We start from the raw sequence: 18,251 nt of genomic DNA on the forward strand, positions 1-18,251 counted from the left end.
CGCCCTCCTGGCGAACCGGCTAGATCGGCTCGACGACTGGTCCGCCCGGCCAGAGGGGGGTGTCTTTCCACAGTCTTCCGCTCCCTCTCCCCCTGAGCAGATTGTTGCCCCAACCCAAACACTGGAGGTTTCCAGTGCAGCCATGCCCCTTGCTCCCACGGTGCCTGCTTCGCAGCAGCTGGTTGAGCCACAGCACGTACCCCTGCTAGGTGCTGCTGAGTATGGAGACGATTTCAAGGAGAGGCTCACAGGTTTTCTGCGGGCCGAAGGCATGACGGTGGGTGACCTCCGAAGGTTATTCCCTACTGCTCCTGTACCTCCTATTCCTTCTGCCACTGCATCTGCTTCCGAGCGGACCGTCGTTCCGGAGGTTTCCAGTGCCGCCCTGCCCCCTGCTTCCTTTCCCCCGGGTTTTCTGCAGCAGGCGGGCCCACAGGGCGCCGGAGCGGGCCTCGTTGGGCATAGTCGCGTCTCGGCCCTCCGCCCGGTTTTCATGCCTGAAACGTTCACTGGTACCGGCCGTGATTGCTTACTCCCTGCTGCCCCCCCAGCTACCGCAGTCTTTGCTACTAGCCCTGTCTCTCAGCCACTTCCAGCTCCTAAGCCCATACTCAGGGGGGGAATTCGCATCACCGCAGAGCAAAGGCAGCCACATTTGAACACCAGCAGCCATCTGTACCGTGATCAGGCCAGCAGGGTTCACATCACACTAGAGGACAGGCAACGCCGTTTGGACACCCGGAGCTGCCTGTACTGTGGTCGAGCCGGGCATTACCTCTCCTCCTGCTCCCGGTGTTCGGTGGGTGGGCCCACCACTCGCCGGCCCGTGAGACTCTCAGCGGGTCAGGGCTCTGGGGGTTCAGCCCTGAGGCCCATACGGGTGGGCAGCGTTCACGTGACCCAGGAGTGGCAGTGTGTCTCCAAGAGGGTTGAGGAGTTGGAGAAGACTGTCGATCGTCTCATTGAGAGGTTCAATCACTGCCCACAGACCAGCTCCGTCCCCCCGCAGGGGGCCTCCCAGTCTGCTGGCCCTGGGGCCCAACCTGTGGGTGTCCTACCCCAACTACAGGTCGGGATGGTAGGCCTTCCCCTCGCCGAGTCTGAGCCCGGACCTCAGCAGCAGTCTAAATACAGGTCTAGGCGTCGACGTTCGGTTCCTGCTCAGTCCTGGGATTCCTATCTGGCTGCGGAGGGATTCGGTTCTCCTGCCAGCTTTTTGCCTAGACCGCCGTCCCCCGGGGGAGAGCCTCCTGTGGCTCTGTCTTTGGGAACGGCAACATCGGTTGAAGCTCAGCCTTTAGATTATGCGGAGTCTTCTGGTGCTCCGCTCTCTGAGCTTGCGACACCCCCTTTGGCTCCGTCTTCCAAGTTTGGAGCGTACGCTGTGTACCCGACTCCAGAGCCTCCACCAGAGTCTGCAGCATTTCTGTTTTCCAGATGTCATCCTTGATGGTCTCATTGGACCTAAATCTTGCCTCTCTGATGGTCTCACTGATGATGTCATAACACAAGGTGATGTCATATTCGGGACCTATAAAGGTTTGCTCTGCAGGTCCTCTGGAGTTGTTCATAGACTAATCTCACGACAACCTTCTGCAACAGTTCCCATCTTCGAACCTTGCAGACTCAGCTATCAAGTGCTACAGCGTTCCTAGTTATCGAGACTTCAGTCTACCAAGTGTGTCTTGGACATTAAGTATCCGCACGTAAATCCACATGTCTCACAGCAACCCTAACAAGAAGTCTGGAGCAACTCGGGCCATAGCATGCCTTTTATTTAAGGTGCAAAGTAAAAAGAAAAAACGTTTCGACGTCAGTGCGTCTTCATCAGGTCCTTCATCTGTCAACAAGCTTTCTCCATCTCTCTCTGTCCTCGGCACGAGTGAATCCACTCTATTATGCATGCAGAGAATTACAGCATATTGCATGCCTCGCGCAAACAGCGATTGTGAGACGGGAATCCGATTGGTTTTATTGATGTAACGCCCAGGCCACACCTGTGAATAATTCTGGTACTTAAGACCGCCCAAATCCCGTTTGCGCTGGCATTTTGGGGCGCAGATGATTTGGCACGGCTCTAAGTTGTGCCTGCGGCACATGCCGTGAACGTTCCCGCATCCCCACCAAGAATTGCATCCCCACCATTCAGGGCTGTTTTAACTTAGAAAACAGGGAGGTCACGTCTACCCAGACAATTATATAACTTTTAAACAATTACATTTCTGCATAAATCATTACAATATGCTCCCGTGAGGTGGGGATGCGTTTACCTGCTGCCGGGCGGGGGTGCAAAACTCGGCATAACACCTGGACACTAGTGCAAGGTGGACTGCAATCTTCCCTGCCTTAAGGCACTCGCAAACAGGTGCGCAAGCGCAAATAGGGGATATCGCCTGTACCAAGATAGGGCCCTTTGTGTGTAGACAGAGGGAGACAGTGTCCAGGACCGAGACTCGACCTTGTAAACAAATCTGGACCCGACGGGCAGATTTGCCACAACATCCGATTAGATATTCAGATAGGCGTGAATAGTCTTTTATTCATAGATTAGATATTGACATAGGTGTGAATAGTCTTTTATTCATAGATTAGATATTGAGATAGGTGTGAATAGTCTTTTATTCATAGATTAGATATTCAGATAGGTGTGAATAGTCTTTTATTCATAGATTAGATATTCAGATAGGTGTGAATAGTCTTTTATTCATAGATTAGATATTGAGATAGGTGTGAATAGTCTTTTATTCATAGATTAGATATTCAGATAGGCGTGAATAGTCTTTTATTCATAGATTAGATATTCAGATAGGCGTGAATAGTCTTTTATTCATAGATTAGATATTCAGATAGGCGTGAATAGTCTTTTATTCATAGATTAGATATTCAGATAGGCATGAATAGTCTTTTATTCATAGATTAGATATTCAGATAGGCGTGAATAGTCTTTTATTCATAGATTAGATATTCAGATAGGCATGAATAGTCTTTTATTCATAGATTAGATATTCAGATAGGCGTGAATAGTCTTTCATTCATAGATTAGATATTCAGATAGGCGTAAATAGTCTTTTATTCATAGATTAGATATTCAGATAGGCATGAATAGTCTTTTATTCATAGATTAGATATTCAGATAGGCGTGAATAGTCTTTCATTCATAGATTAGATATTCAGATAGGCGTGAATAGTCTTTTATTCATAGAACCCAGCTCCATTAGGGGATTGCCCCAGTGCTTTGGCCCAGCAATGAGCTGAATAGAAAAGGGAAAGAAGGGGACCTTATCAGTGACACACACACACAGCGCGTGCATAACACACACACACACAAACACACACACACACACACACACACACAGACAGACAGACAGACAGACACGCACACACACACACATACACACACAAACAAGCACACACATTGAAAACCTCATTATTTTCATGCATAGGTTCGCAACAGTCACACACTCACATAAAGAATGTTTATATACCACACGCACCCGTGCTCCCCTCAAAACACACTCCCTTCCATAACACACCCCACGAGGCACCGCACCCTGTTAGGGGCCTCATCCAATTACAGTCATCTAGGCTGACCTCTGGTGCTCCTTGTTGCTGTTTTATATGTCACCGCCAGAAAATAGAGAGAGGCAGAGACACAAAGACACAGACAGAAGAGAACAGAGAGAGAGAGAGAGAGAGAGAGAATGCACTGAGCATGTTCAAGAGCACCGCTGGGGAATGGCATTACACACTATTACTCCGACAGCTCTGGGACGCGGAGTGCTCTCCAGCGCTGCTCCAGGAGTTCATCAGGGCCATCCTGGCAGGCTACGAGCCATAATTGGGCCAGACCTTTGAGATGATGGCAGGCTAACGCATCAGTGTCTGCTAAACGCTGGTGTCAACATGCCAAAGGAGCTGTCTTGCGGGGAATTCCGGCAGCTCCACTTGTGATTACAGATGAATGCTGTGTAGAGGCGACTGATAGCGAATGCAAACTGGAGAGCGCTAACAAGATATACCGGCGGGTTCAGCGCCGCAAGACTTGTAAGCGTCGCAGCAAATGGCAGCATTTCCAACGTTAATGTTGGGGTCTTTTCAAATGCTTAAAATAGAATAAGAGCAGTGGGTATAAAGGCACAGGGCGATGCGGATGAGGGAAAAGGCTATGAATGAAAGGTCACGGCTGGCTACAACCATTACTGTCACTCCTCCTCCCTTTCCTCCTCCGTTCTATTCCATCCTCACTCTTTGACTCTAATCTCTGCAGCCTCCTCCCACTTCTATTCACATAGTAGAACCCATCACTTCTGTGTGTGCCAAGAAGAAATCGATGTTTCTGCTGTCAGGTCAGGAAAGGTCTGGATGTATTTTCTGATTACTTTTAATTATTTATGAAAAACACTTCAAGTAGACTTGTGTAACGGTTTAGATTGTATCGGGCTTCTGTACAGCCTTGACACAATTAATGGTACATTCAGAAAAGGAAAAACTCAGAGCTAGTAATGCAAAGTGTGAATGAACCCACGCAGAGTTCCTTCCCGGCTGTGTGTAACTGTGTTGGTACAGTATAGACTGTGTGTAACTGTGTGGTACAGTATGGACTGTGTGTAACTGTGTTGGTACAGTATAGACTGTGTGTAACTGTGTGGTACAGTATGGACTGTGTGTAACTGTGTCGGTACAGTATGGACTGTGTGTAACTGTGTTAGTACAGTATGGACTGTGTGTAACTGTGTTGGTACAGTATGGACTGTGTGTAACTGTGTGGTACAGTATGGACTGTGTGTAACTGTGTTGGTACAGTATAGACTGTGTGTAACTGTGTTGGTACAGTATTGACTGTGTGTAACTGTGTGGTACAGTATGGACTGTGTGTAACTGTGTGGTACAGTATGGACTGTGTGTAACTGTGTTGGTACAGTAGTGACTGTGTGTAACTGTGTGGTACAGCATGGACTGTGTGTAACTGTGTTGGTACAGTATGGACTGTGTGTAACTGTGTTGGTACAGTATGGACTGTGTGTAACTGTGTTGGTACAGTATTGACTGTGTGTAACTGTGTTGGTACAGTATTGACTGTGTGTAACTGTGTGGTACAGTATGGACTGTGTGTAACTGTGTTGGTACAGTATAGACTGTGTGTAACTGTGTGGTACAGTATGGACTGTGTGTAACTGTGTTGGTACAGTATAGACTGTGTGTAACTGTGTGGTACAGTATGGACTGTGTGTAACTGTGTTGGTACAGTATTGACTGTGTGTAACTGTGTTGGTACAGTATGGACTGTGTGTAACTGTGTTGGTACAGTATAGACTGTGTGTAACTGTGTGGTACAGTATGGACTGTGTGTAACTGTGTTGGTACAGTATTGACTGTGTGTAACTGTGTTGGTACAGTATTGACTGTGTGTAACTGTGTGGTACAGTATGGACTGTGTGTAACTGTGTGGTACAGTATAGACTGTGTGTAACTGTGTTGGTACAGTATAGACTGTGTGTAACTGTGTTGGTACAGTATAGACTGTGTGTAACTGTGTGGTACAGTATGGACTGTGTGTAACTGTGTTGGTACAGTATTGACTGTGTGTAACTGTGTGGTACAGTATGGACTGTGTGTAACTGTGTGGTACAGTATGGACTGTGTGTAACTGTGTTGGTACAGTATTGACTGTGTGTAACTGTGTGGTACAGTATAGACTGTGTGTAACTGTGTTGGTACAGTATGGACTGTGTGTAACTGTGTGGTACAGTATGGACTGTGTGTAACTGTGTTGGTACAGTATTGACTGTGTGTAACTGTGTTGGTACAGTATTGACTGTGTGTAACTGTGTTGGTACAGTATTGACTGTGTGTAACTGTGTTGGTACAGTATGGACTGTGTGTAACTGTGTTGGTACAGTATGGACTGTGTGTAACTGTGTTGGTACAGTATAGACTGTGTGTAACTGTGTTGGTACAGTATGGACTGTGTGTAACTGTGTTGGTACAGTATGGACTGTGTGTAACTGTGTTGGTACAGTATTGACTGTGTGTAACTGTGTGGTACAGTATGGACTGTGTGTAACTGTGTTGGTACAGTATTGACTGTGTGTAACTGTGTTGGTACAGTATGGACTGTGTGTAACTGTGTTGGTACAGTATTGACTGTGTGTAACTGTGTTGGTACAGTATAGACTGTGTGTAACTGTGTTGGTACAGTATGGACTGTGTGTAACTGTGTTGGTACAGTATGGACTGTGTGTAACTGTGTTGGTACAGTATTGACTGTGTGTAACTGTGTGGTACAGTATGGACTGTGTGTAACTGTGTTGGTACAGTATTGACTGTGTGTAACTGTGTTGGTACAGTATGGACTGTGTGTAACTGTGTGGTACAGTATTGACTGTGTGTAACTGTGTTGGTACAGTATGGACTGTGTGTAACTGTGTGGTACAGTATGGACTGTGTGTAACTGTGTTGGTACAGTATGGACTGTGTGTAACTGTGTTGGTACAGTATTGACTGTGTGTAACTGTGTTGGTACAGTATTGACTGTGTGTAACTGTGTTGGTACAGTATTGACTGTGTGTAACTGTGTTGGTACAGTATTGACTGTGTGTAACTGTGTTGGTACAGTATTGACTGTGTGTAACTGTGTGGTACAGTATTGACTGTGTGTAACTGTGTTAGTACAGTATTGACTGTGTGTAACTGTGTTGGTACAGTATTGACTGTGTGTAACTGTGTGGTACAGTATGGACTGTGTGTAACTGTGTTGGTACAGTATGGACTGTGTGTAACTGTGTTGGTACAGTATGGACTGTGTGTAACTGTGTTGCTACAGTATTGACTGTGTGTAACTGTGTGGTACAGTATGGACTGTGTGTAACTGTGTTGGTACAGTATAGACTGTGTGTAACTGTGTTGGTACAGTATGGACTGTGGGTAACTGTGTTGGTACAGTATAGACTGTGTGTAACTGTGTTGGTACAGTATGGACTGTGTGTAACTGTGTTGGTACAGTATGGACTGTGTGTAACTGTGTTGGTACAGTATGGACTGTGTGTAACTGTGTTGGTACAGTATTGACTGTGTGTAACTGTGTTGGTACAGTATTGACTGTGTGTAACTGTGTTGGTACAGTATAGACTGTGTGTAACTGTGTTGGTACAGTATGGACTGTGTGTAACTGTGTTGGTACAGTATGGACTGTGTGTAACTGTGTTGGTACAGTATGGACTGTGTGTAACTGTGTTGGTACAGTATGGACTGTGTGTAACTGTGTTGGTACAGTATGGACTGTGTGTAACTGTGTTGGTACAGTATGGACTGTGTGTAACTGTGTTGGTACAGTATTGACTGTGTGTAACTGTGTTGGTACAGTATGGACTGTGTGTAACTGTGTTGGTACAGTATGGACTGTGTGTAACTGTGTTGGTACAGTATTGACTGTGTGTAACTGTGTTGGTACAGTATTGACTGTGTGTAACTGTGTTGGTACAGTATAGACTGTGTGTAACTGTGTTGGTACAGTATGGACTGTGTGTAACTGTGTTGGTACAGTATGGACTGTGTGTAACTGTGTTGGTACAGTATGGACTGTGTGTAACTGTGTTGGTACAGTATGGACTGTGTGTAACTGTGTTGGTACAGTATTGACTGTGTGTAACTGTGTTGGTACAGTATTGACTGTGTGTAACTGTGTTGGTACAGTATAGACTGTGTGTAACTGTGTTGGTACAGTATTGACTGTGTGTAACTGTGTTGGTACAGTATAGACTGTGTGTAACTGTGTTGGTACAGTATGGACTGTGTGTAACTGTGTTGGTACAGTATGGACTGTGTGTAACTGTGTTGGTACAGTATGGACTGTGTGTAACTGTGTTGGTACAGTATGGACTGTGTGTAACTGTGTTGGTACAGTATTGACTGTGTGTAACTGTGTTGGTACAGTATTGACTGTGTGTAACTGTGTTGGTACAGTATAGACTGTGTGTAACTGTGTTGGTACAGTATGGACTGTGTGTAACTGTGTTGGTACAGTATGGACTGTGTGTAACTGTGTTGGTACAGTATTGACTGTGTGTAACTGTGTTGGTACAGTATGGACTGTGTGTAACTGTGTTGGTACAGTATTGACTGTGTGTAACTGTGTTGGTACAGTATTGACTGTGTGTAACTGTGTTGGTACAGTATAGACTGTGTGTAACTGTGTTGGTACAGTATGGACTGTGTGTAACTGTGTTGGTACAGTATGGACTGTGTGTAACTGTGTTGGTACAGTATTGACTGTGTGTAACTGTGTTGGTACAGTATGGACTGTGTGTAACTGTGTTGGTACAGTATAGACTGTGTGTAACTGTGTTGGTACAGTATGGACTGTGTGTAACTGTGTTGGTACAGTATGGACTGTGTGTAACTGTGTTGGTACAGTATTGACTGTGGGTAACTGTGTTGGTACAGTATGGACTGTGTGTAACTGTGTTGGTACAGTATTGACTGTGTGTAACTGTGTTGGTACAGTATTGACTGTGTGTAACTGTGTTGGTACAGTATTGACTGTGTGTAACTGTGTTGGTACAGTATTGACTGTGTGTAACTGTGTGGTACAGTATGGACTGTGGACTTCCTCCGGATGTCTCCCTCGGTTACCCTTACAGCCCGAGCATTGGTTCCCGGAGGAGTGGCCAGATCAGGCGAGGTTTGATGAGAGTTCAGTTTGTTTGTTTGTTTGTTTGGGTGGAAACTAGATTTCGTGACACTAGATGTGCTGTCAATGCTCGACTCCAATGGCATGTTGTATGCTAACGTGCGAGGCCTACACTGTACAGCTAACGCGCTTGAACCCGGTTTGTAATTCTTGAATCTACAGCTGAGGTCATAGGCCTAAAGGATAGCTTCTGTTTCCGAGCAACAGCCGCGTTGTAATGTGAAGCAATGGAAGGGGGGAGGGCGAGTGCGACATCAAGAACGTTATCAATGTTGAACGTTATCAATAGCACCTTTAAGTGTACCTTTCTCTTCTAAAAATGTCTCCCATTTGATTCCCACTGCAGCCAATCATGCTAAACAAGAATGTGTTACAGTTATGCACTTTTGAATAAAAGCGCCCACCAAATGGCATATATCATGTGATTTTGCACCGAACAACATTTTGTCCAACCTCTTCGCAGTCTGTTTCCATTCTTACTCACGTGGTTCAGGTTTGGATGGTGGCGTGTGGTTGAGTCTCTCCAGCGAGTCGCTGCTGCCCTCCTCCAGGATGTAGTCGAAGTTAAGGATGAACATCATGACCACGCCCTCCTCGTTCTTCACCGGGATGATGTGGGTGGCGCACAGGAAGTCCGAACCTAACCAGCAGGACATTAAAATCACAGTTAGGGTACAACACACACACACACACACACACACACACACACACACACACACACACACAGACAGACAGCTGATCAACTTTAAAGTCCCCGTAAAGCTAATTCTGAGATTTGTTTCTAAACACAGCATGTTAGAAATTTGCAGCAGACACGCCCCCACAGCTTCCGAGCAGAGAATACTGCTTATTTGTTCATGATTTTGACACTTGCCGACATTCAGATTTGACTGGGTGGTAAAACAAAATGTCTGTGGTGTGACAAACTCAAAACAACACACATTTATTTTTTTGCTTTACAGGGACTTTAATATTCTGCGTTTGCATGACTTAGCGCCTCACCCTTTGCAATCAACCACACTGTGCCGACATCCATCTGGAAGGCACGCCAGTCTGATTTAAAATTCACAACCTAATTATTTTCTGTTTGCTAACAGGGAAAACAAAATGGTAGAACCAGATCAAATGCTCAAAGTAACATAACGGTGTTTCCGATACAGTTTGACTCGGCTCTGATACATTCCATTAGCACTCTTTGACATTACTCAGGTTTTGCACTAATTCTACTCGAAGCAAACTTTTGAAAAGTTGACCATTGTAAAATGTGAATCAGATGCGTTCCTATTAACAGCTGTTAAGTGAATATGTGGGCTGTGTGTAGATGGAGAGAGCTTTCCAATGGTTACTTGCTATAGGAGAAGTTACAATAGAATGTCATGTAATCTATTGGTGGCCGTATTTCTTTCTTTCTGGCGATGATGAGTAAATATTATGGCCAGTATCACAGGACAAATGCCCATTTCATGACAGTCGCAATATATCTGGGAAACGAGACACACAAAACAGTTCTGAGAGTCGCACGAAGAGCCTTTGGGTGCAACACTTTAGACGCACAATGTGATTCTGGATTATTGGGCCGTTTGGGTCAGGCACCTCGCCGCAGACCGGACAAGCAGAACACTGCAGGCTCCAGCTGATCACTTATTCCTAAAAGGTGTTTCCATCTCCAATATTTTTCAAAAAAGGCAAAAACCACCTCAAGCGAGCTAAATGCAGTATCAAAATACATTGATGGAAACACGGCTATTCAAACATCTTATACCTGATAATACTCTGTGTGTGTGTGTGTGTGTGTGTGTGTGTGAGAGTGTGTGCGTGCGCGCGTGTGTGCGCGTCGCCCTCTGAGCAGATTCCGCGTCTCGAGCAGAACTTCTGCAGTTCTGTTGTGACGTAAAACACGTCACAACAGATCGCTTTGCCAGAGGGGGAAATGGGAGCTCTCCATGAGGAAAACAGAGAGAGAAGGTAAACACTGCCCTGTGCTTATATTACCGAGATTATTAATGATACAAAGTGGGTTGATTATCTGTAAAGCCATCCTTTAAGTGACATATAATGGAGGAGAGGGTGGGGGGTAGGATAGTGTCTGTGGGATAATGTCCATGGGGGGTAGGATAGCTAGTTGTGCCAAGTAACGCATTCTCCGTTTTTTCAATACTATCAGCCTTGATCTTAATATCAACACAAATAATTCAGCACTCTGTATTGGTAATACGTACAAATATTTTGTAATGCATCTTCCCACAACATCACAATACAAAAGTGTGTCAACTGTTCCAAATTTGCCGCTAATTTGTTATCTCTGTGCAACGTGCATTTGTCTTAATTAAATATATATATTTTTTATGAACAACACTCAGTTCTCAACCCCCAATTACTGCAGTGGCTGAGGGCTCATCAGCGTGAACCTGCTCCTTGCTAATGCCTCAGATCTAAATGCTCCTCATTCATCAAACAGCAGACAGGAGGAGAACAGAGCTGACACCTTCCAGCCAGTGTGATGTGTGATGGACGCTGGATGCTTCAATCAGCCCCAGCCACAATGGGAATTTTCACAGCAGCCATTTGGTGTCTAAAAGGCAGGGTAAACACAGGTGCAACCAAAACATTAATGAGGGCTCCAGCACTGGAACACCTAAATGGATTGGATTATAAACTTATCATAAACTGTCATGCATGCTTCTCCTTCTACCTTGAAGCCTCTCCATGCTGCGTTTCATAGTGCTCTGTCTTATCACTGGGGATGAATACTGGGGATACATTTCTCACTCTTGTATTTTATATGAAAAGGAGGGTTTCCCCTCTTTAATAAAAATTGCATTCTATTTAGTTTATTTCTAATGCCCTGCTTAGGAAACTTGCTTATTATCTCAGTTCCCTGGTTGTTTTGAAACACAGCAGATATGGTACTCAGTCACAGGACTTGTTCGTTTTAGACATACTGTAGGCTACCACAGATAAAAACAGAACTTGCCCCATATAAATGAATGAGGTACAGTCAGAGGACCTTAAATCTGGAGTGTCTCGTTCCGCCGGACGGATGATTAAAAAATGTTGACCTCTTTTGTGTTGGATGTTGCTTGTGATTGTTTCCTTTAATCTGCATGTTTGTTTATTTTTATTTATGTATTAATTTTTGTATTTTTGATCAAGCTTTTTCGGATTCCCCCGTTTTCTCCCCAATTGTACTTGGCCAATTCTCCCCCTGCTGTCCTGGTCATTGCTCCACCCCCTCTGCTGATCTGGGGAGAGTTGTAGACTAGCACATGCTTCCCTCGATACATGTGCAGTCGCCAGCCACTTCTTTCCACCTGACAGAGAGGAGTTTCACCGGCAGGACATAGCGTGTGGGAGGATCACGCTACTCCCCCCAGTTCCCCTCCCGAACAGGCGCCTCGACCGACTGACCAACTGACCGGAGGGACAAGGCACTAGTGCAGCCACCAGAACACATACCCTCCCTGAATCCGGCTTCCCAACCGCAGACACGGCCAATTGTGCCTGTATGGACACCCAACCAAGCCGGAGGAATCACTTGAACCTGCGACCCTCGTGTTGTTAGGCAGGGAATCTACTGCTGCACTCCCCCAACGCATGTTTGTTTATTGTACAATTGTGTTTTCTATGCATTTTGTAAGTCTCTCTTGGAAAAGAGATCTCGACTCGATCTCACCCTCATGAAAAAGTGCTACTGAATCACTACACAAAACCTATTTGTGTAGAAGTAGCTATGTAGTGACATGGAGGAATGGTGCAGTGAATCTATAGTTTATACACTACTCACGAGTCACGACACACCAGTAGAGTTCTGTAGCAAAACAGTAGTGTTTCCAGTTGTAATCTAGTCTCAACGCCAGACCCATGAGAGTTCTTACGCTGATACACTACGTTATTGCATGCTGCAGAGCTCTCTCTGGGTCTGGGACACTTTCCCTCAGCCGGCTGGTTATGGGAGGGAACCGTTCACTTGGCCAGTGATATGCCAGTGGTGGATTCAGTCCTCCCCAATCAGTAACGACTTTGCGATCAGACGACCCGGGAGGCGCAGCCCATTTTTCAAACCGCTCTCTCATCGGTGCTACGACTTCTCACTCATTCAATTTCAATCCGCCTTGAAAAACCAGCAGTGGCTGTGAAGTGGCACAGACTAATTTATGTAGTATGCGGAGCGCAGCGATTCAACGTAATATTTGAGTCTGGAGAGAGACTACCGGTAGTTGTAATCAAGCAGTGAATTTTGCTACTTGGTGTTAGTAGTGAAAAAACTGTTAAAAAAAAGTACTGCTTCACTACACAGGCATTTCAATAGTAATCATGTAGAGCTTTTACTATTTGCTCCATATAGTGATGGGTATAGTGAATATGTAGTCACAACACTACAGAAACACCACATATTTTAAGTAGTAATCATGTAGAGATTCTACTATTTACTTGTATAGTGAATATGTAGTCACAACACTACAGTCAGCAACACTGCAATATTTTAAATAGTAATCATGTAGAGATTCTACTATTTACCGTACTTGTTTAGTGAATATGTAGTCACAACACTACAGCAACACCACATATTTTAACACGTTGACTGCCACTGACGTATATATACGTAAAAAAAAATCCAGCGGTTCACTGCCATTGACGTATTAATACGTCAAAAAACGTCGTTTTTTTTTTTTTTGACGGTGCTACGTGGATCAATGCCCCCCGCGTCTCCTATGGAGATATTGGAAGTATTGAATGTGTATAATCTATTTTACCGACCAGCTAGGTGGCGACGGTGCCCTCCCGACAGAGAGAAAGTCAACCAAAAGCAGCCGCCTCCCGCGGCTGCTTCCTCCATTCTCAAGGAAATGGCTTGCCGATTTTACAGTCATCAGTCACCAGACTCGCCGCTCTCGGGCCGCGCCAGCAGCAGCACACGGGGGATTGCAAATTTGCATAAGCCTAGAGTCGCACGGGGCTTCATCGGGGCTCTCAAACCCAAGAGACGAGTGAGACCTATCCACACTCGCTGCCAGGGAGGGAGGCTGCTCAAACTCGCTGCCAGGGAGGGAGGCTGCTCGAACTCGCTGCAGCAGCAGCAGCAGCAGACCACTCGCTTGTGACAAACGCAGGCTGAAAGCCACTAGACACGCCCACGGAGGGAGGAGTTGAAGGAGAGGGCGTTCGGAACTATATTGTTTGGATGTCTGATCTCTCACTGATGCCAAAAATAAATGGTTAAAGTGACTGTTCTGCCTGTTTGATTGAATTTCACAAAACTGCGATTATCTCAGCTTCCTGTCTCACACGCTGAAACCATGCTGTACTCAACGGCTAATATCTACATAACTACTAACTCTACAAACTAACTCTTTTAGACAGAGAAAGCACACATTCTATTAGTACTTTTCTGAACTTTGTGTTCACAAACTCCAAGCAGAAAAGAATCCTCGGCTCTTTTAAAATGAGCCAGAATCCTCAAAAAACGGCCTGGCAGAAGCTACCTACAGCAAAAAAAAAAAAACGGCTGGCAGTCAATGTGTTAAGTAGTGATCAAGCAGAGGTTCTACCAAAGAGCATGGAAGGAAAGAGACGAAACTCCGGCCATTTTTGGAAACAGAATGCGCCTCGCAGTGGTCAGCTGCGGTAGCGCGGGCCCCTATAATCAGCCTCTCTAAACAGTAACTCAACGGGAGAACACTCTAAATTTCGTGGATTCACATCTTTTCTGGGCGTACTGCAAATCTTGATTGAAGTGGTGTAGTGCAGGGATGTAAAACAACAACCATATTGTGGAAACTAAGCAAAATTTTTCGTTTTTTTCTTTTAGTTTTTTCAAGATAAATAGTAAATGCAAAGGACCCGAGGTTAAAACCACGGCAACACACTTCTGACGGAGTGGACGACAGCCGCATTAGCTATTTATCTTGAAAAAACTAAACAAAGAAAACGAAACATTTTGCTTAGTTTCCACAATATGGTTGTTGTTTTACATCCCTGCACTACACCACTTCAGTCAAGATTTGCAGTACGCCCAGAAAAGATGTGAATCCACGAAATTTAGAGTGTTCTCCCGTTGAGTTACTGTTTAGAGAGGCTGATTATAGGGGCCCGCGCTACCGCAGCTGACCACTGCGAGCCTGTGCGAGGTTCTTTTGGCGCTGTCACGCTTCCAAAAATAAAAAATGGCGGAGGCTGCTGGGCGCTGATGTTGCAATGGGGCAATATGGAGCTTTCAGTTCTTTCCATAAAAGTTCTTTGGTTCTACTACTTGGGCAGGGGTAACGAGGCCAGATTGACGGCAGCTGTGGAGGGAAGCAGCACACAAGGAACTGAAAAGACCAAACTAGACAGAGTTCATGACAACTACAAAGCTAAATGTTTCTTTTTCAATGTTGTAAACTAAATAGAGATGTCAAGCAGAGCAGTTTCAGCAAGAAGGCTCAAAACACCCAATACAGCGAATCCAACTGTGACAGCGACGACCATGCGACGACACAATAACTGTAAGTAGAAGGCATTTTCCTTAACCACAATCAAGTCTAGCATGGTGTGTTAGCGAGCTAAAGCTAATCTAAGCCTGTTAGCCTGTGTTCACTTCATCAAATTAACTTTATACACGATCAGATGAGGGTGTGTAGGGTGGTTGTGGTTGACTCTGTGTGTGAGTGGAGGTCAGCTTCTCTTGTTGTTCAACTTATTTGCAGAGTGAAAGTTATGCCAGGCCAAGGTGTCTGGTGCTTACTGTCTCATGAGGTTGGCCTGTTTGTAAATTCCCACGTGACTTAGTTACAGGTGGCTGTTCTGTGCATTTCTCATATAGGTCACGTGATGGAGAAGTGTGACTGCAGCCAAAAATCTGTTGGGAAGATCATCAAGGCAAAGTAAAAAAAATTAAAGTGTAAATAGGACAATATTCAATTTAATAAATGGATTTGAAATCAAGCCTGTCTAAGCTCATTCTTGTTTGATAAGAATAATTTATATGCATGATAATATAGCATGATACTGAATAGGCAACTAGTAGCAAATGTGTCAATGTGTAAATTCAATAGTGATCAGTAGTGATAAAACACTACACATACATAAGGATGTAGTAATTCCATAGGGATTGTGAAGGCATACAGTAGTAAATGTGTAAGCATTGTGTAGTAATTCAATAATAAATGTGGAGGGATGAGTAGTGTTTATATAGTCATTTCCCAAAAGCCAAATAGTGAGACAGAAGTAATTAAGTAGTAATCATGCAGTGATTTAAATTGTCATTATGTAGTCATTATCAGTAGTGATCAGTAGTGAAACGTCCCAATTCTCTACTCATATACTACTGAAATCACTACATAAATCACTATACATCTCAATAGCAATCAAGTAGTGGAACAGTAGGTTTTCTGTAGATATTGTATAGGAGTGATGAGTATTGATTCAGTAATACTTTTTCATGAGGGCAATGAGAGCCTCAGGTGAAATAATAGGGAGTATAAGCATTGACACATATCACTAAGCTGCGCGACATCAAAACACTATGGCTACTTCTTCCTGAGTGCTGCTGGCAACAGCAGACATGCCTATCAACAAAGAAGAAATTCAGTCAAATAGAGAGCCGCAGGGATGACGTAGTCGGAACGCAAGCTTAATCAAACGCGAACCAGTGTTCAGCGGGATAATCTTCACACATGAGGACCACTTTCATGAGTTTTGAAGCGTAAATGCGAGCCCTAGAAGTAAAAAGCTCGTGCTAAGCTAATCCAGAACTACACACAGTGTCGCATAGGCTTCCATGTCATGTCACCACTCAACCTGGAGTGTTGTTGATGTGTGCGCTGCTGTGCACTGATTACCCCGGGCTGAACCAGGTGAGGGAAAGAGAATTTCCGTGTTCGTCCTTTGAAGTGATGGCGTTATTGACGTATAATATCCCCGTCGACTCAACAGTGTAGTCTCATTTAGCCGTTTGCTAGCTACTAGCTAGCTGCCCTTTTAACGGCGCGTACATGTAAAAGCTTAAAAACTCATAAAAGTGGTCCTCGTGTGAAGATTATCCTGCTGAACACTGGTTCGCGTTTGAATAAGCTTGCGTTAACCACAGACCTTATTTGAAGCATCGCGCCAAAAACCCATTAAAAAATCCCATAGGCGAAAACAGTGAAGAAACGGGAGTGTTAGCATCGATGTTTTCCGGACTCATTCCTGCGGCTCTCTATTAGCGGACATATTTAACAAATATACTCTTTATCCATACAACTACTAATGATAGAATTTAATATACATGGCAGTGCCAAATACGATGAACACTTGTAATTCACATGCTAACAGCTCGGCATACTGCCGGGTACGTCAAACTACTCCTTCTCCTGTAGTCGGCAGCAAGGCTACAACGGGGGGAGGTGGCTAGATAGAATCACGCATGCGCATGGGTCTCGATGCCGTTGCCGTTGCTCCAAGCCGTGGTTGCTTAAATTCCCTATTATCAATCACAAAACTGAAAAACAGTTGGAATGCTTAAAGTAAATGCAACGTTTAGATATTTTAGATTGACTTCATTGACTATTGACTCTCATCTGTATTTGCTAAACAGGACGCACACTAGCTTGCTATAGTAGAATCTAGGACTAGAGTTGTAGAATCTCAATGTATATGAAGTTTTATATGGCTAGACTAGACGGTAGGATTAGAGTTGTAACATCTCAATGTATATGAAGTTTTATATGGGCAGCAGATACATCTCCCTCACATTGGGTTTTAAGTCCTGCTGTCACCAGGAGACTATTTATAGTTTGCCCAGCAGGCAGCCAGTCCCCACAGCACTTTGTTTCTGGGGAAACACACACACAAAGACACAAAATGTGTTTTGTACACACAAATATGCTTAAACACACACACACACACACACACACACACACACACACACACACACACACACACACACACACACACACACACACACACACACACACACACACACACACACACACACAAAGAGAATCATAAAATGCCAGTTACTTTCCCACCATGTATCTGTATCTGCTGTATCCTACTGCTCCAAAATAAGAGCATCCTATATAGACCCTTTTCACAGCAACCGTTTTGAGGTGGTAAAGCAGGAAGTAAAGCAGGTATAACCATTAGCACTAATGATGGTTCCATTCCATTTAGGTGTTCCAGTGCCAGAGGGGCCCTCATTAATGTCATTGAATGGTTACACCTGATTTATTTCCTGCTTTACCTCCTCAAAACAGTTGCTGTGAAAAGGGCTTATTGTAAATGGCCTGCATTTATATAGCGCAATCAGTAGGTACATTCACCCATTCATACACTGATGGCGGCAGGCTACATGCAGGGTGCTGGCACACCATCGGGAGCAATTTGGGGTTCAGTATCTTGCCCAAGGACACTTCGACATGCAGACTAGAGGAGGCGGGAATCGAACCACCGACCTCTTTTATCCAAAGCGATTAATGGACGACCCGCTCTACCTCCTGAGCTACAGCCGCCCGTTGTTGTTATTGTGCAACATTACAAACCAATGGCTTCACCAGACTGGAGTTTGATTTATGTATTTGGAAGCCCTGATTCCGCTGGG

General features: G+C 44.7%; 1 protein-coding gene across 1 annotated transcript in view; it reads right to left on the reverse strand.

Annotated features, from left to right (window-relative positions):
- The window catches only part of LOC310773224 (voltage-gated inwardly rectifying potassium channel KCNH7-like), a gene marked incomplete at both ends in the record, with an annotated part of 106,782 nt that overhangs the window by 40,231 nt on the left and 48,300 nt on the right, over nt 1–18,251 (reverse strand). The window contains one exon of the mRNA XM_083633115.1: nt 9,174–9,329. Coding sequence (XP_083489241.1) covers nt 9,174–9,329 — 156 coding nt within the window. The remainder of the gene's footprint in view (nt 1–9,173; nt 9,330–18,251) is intronic.

The sequence above is a fragment of the Poromitra crassiceps genome, assembly GCF_964638095.1.
Source record: "Poromitra crassiceps genome assembly, chromosome: 3".
NCBI lineage: Eukaryota > Metazoa > Chordata > Actinopteri > Beryciformes > Melamphaidae > Poromitra > Poromitra crassiceps.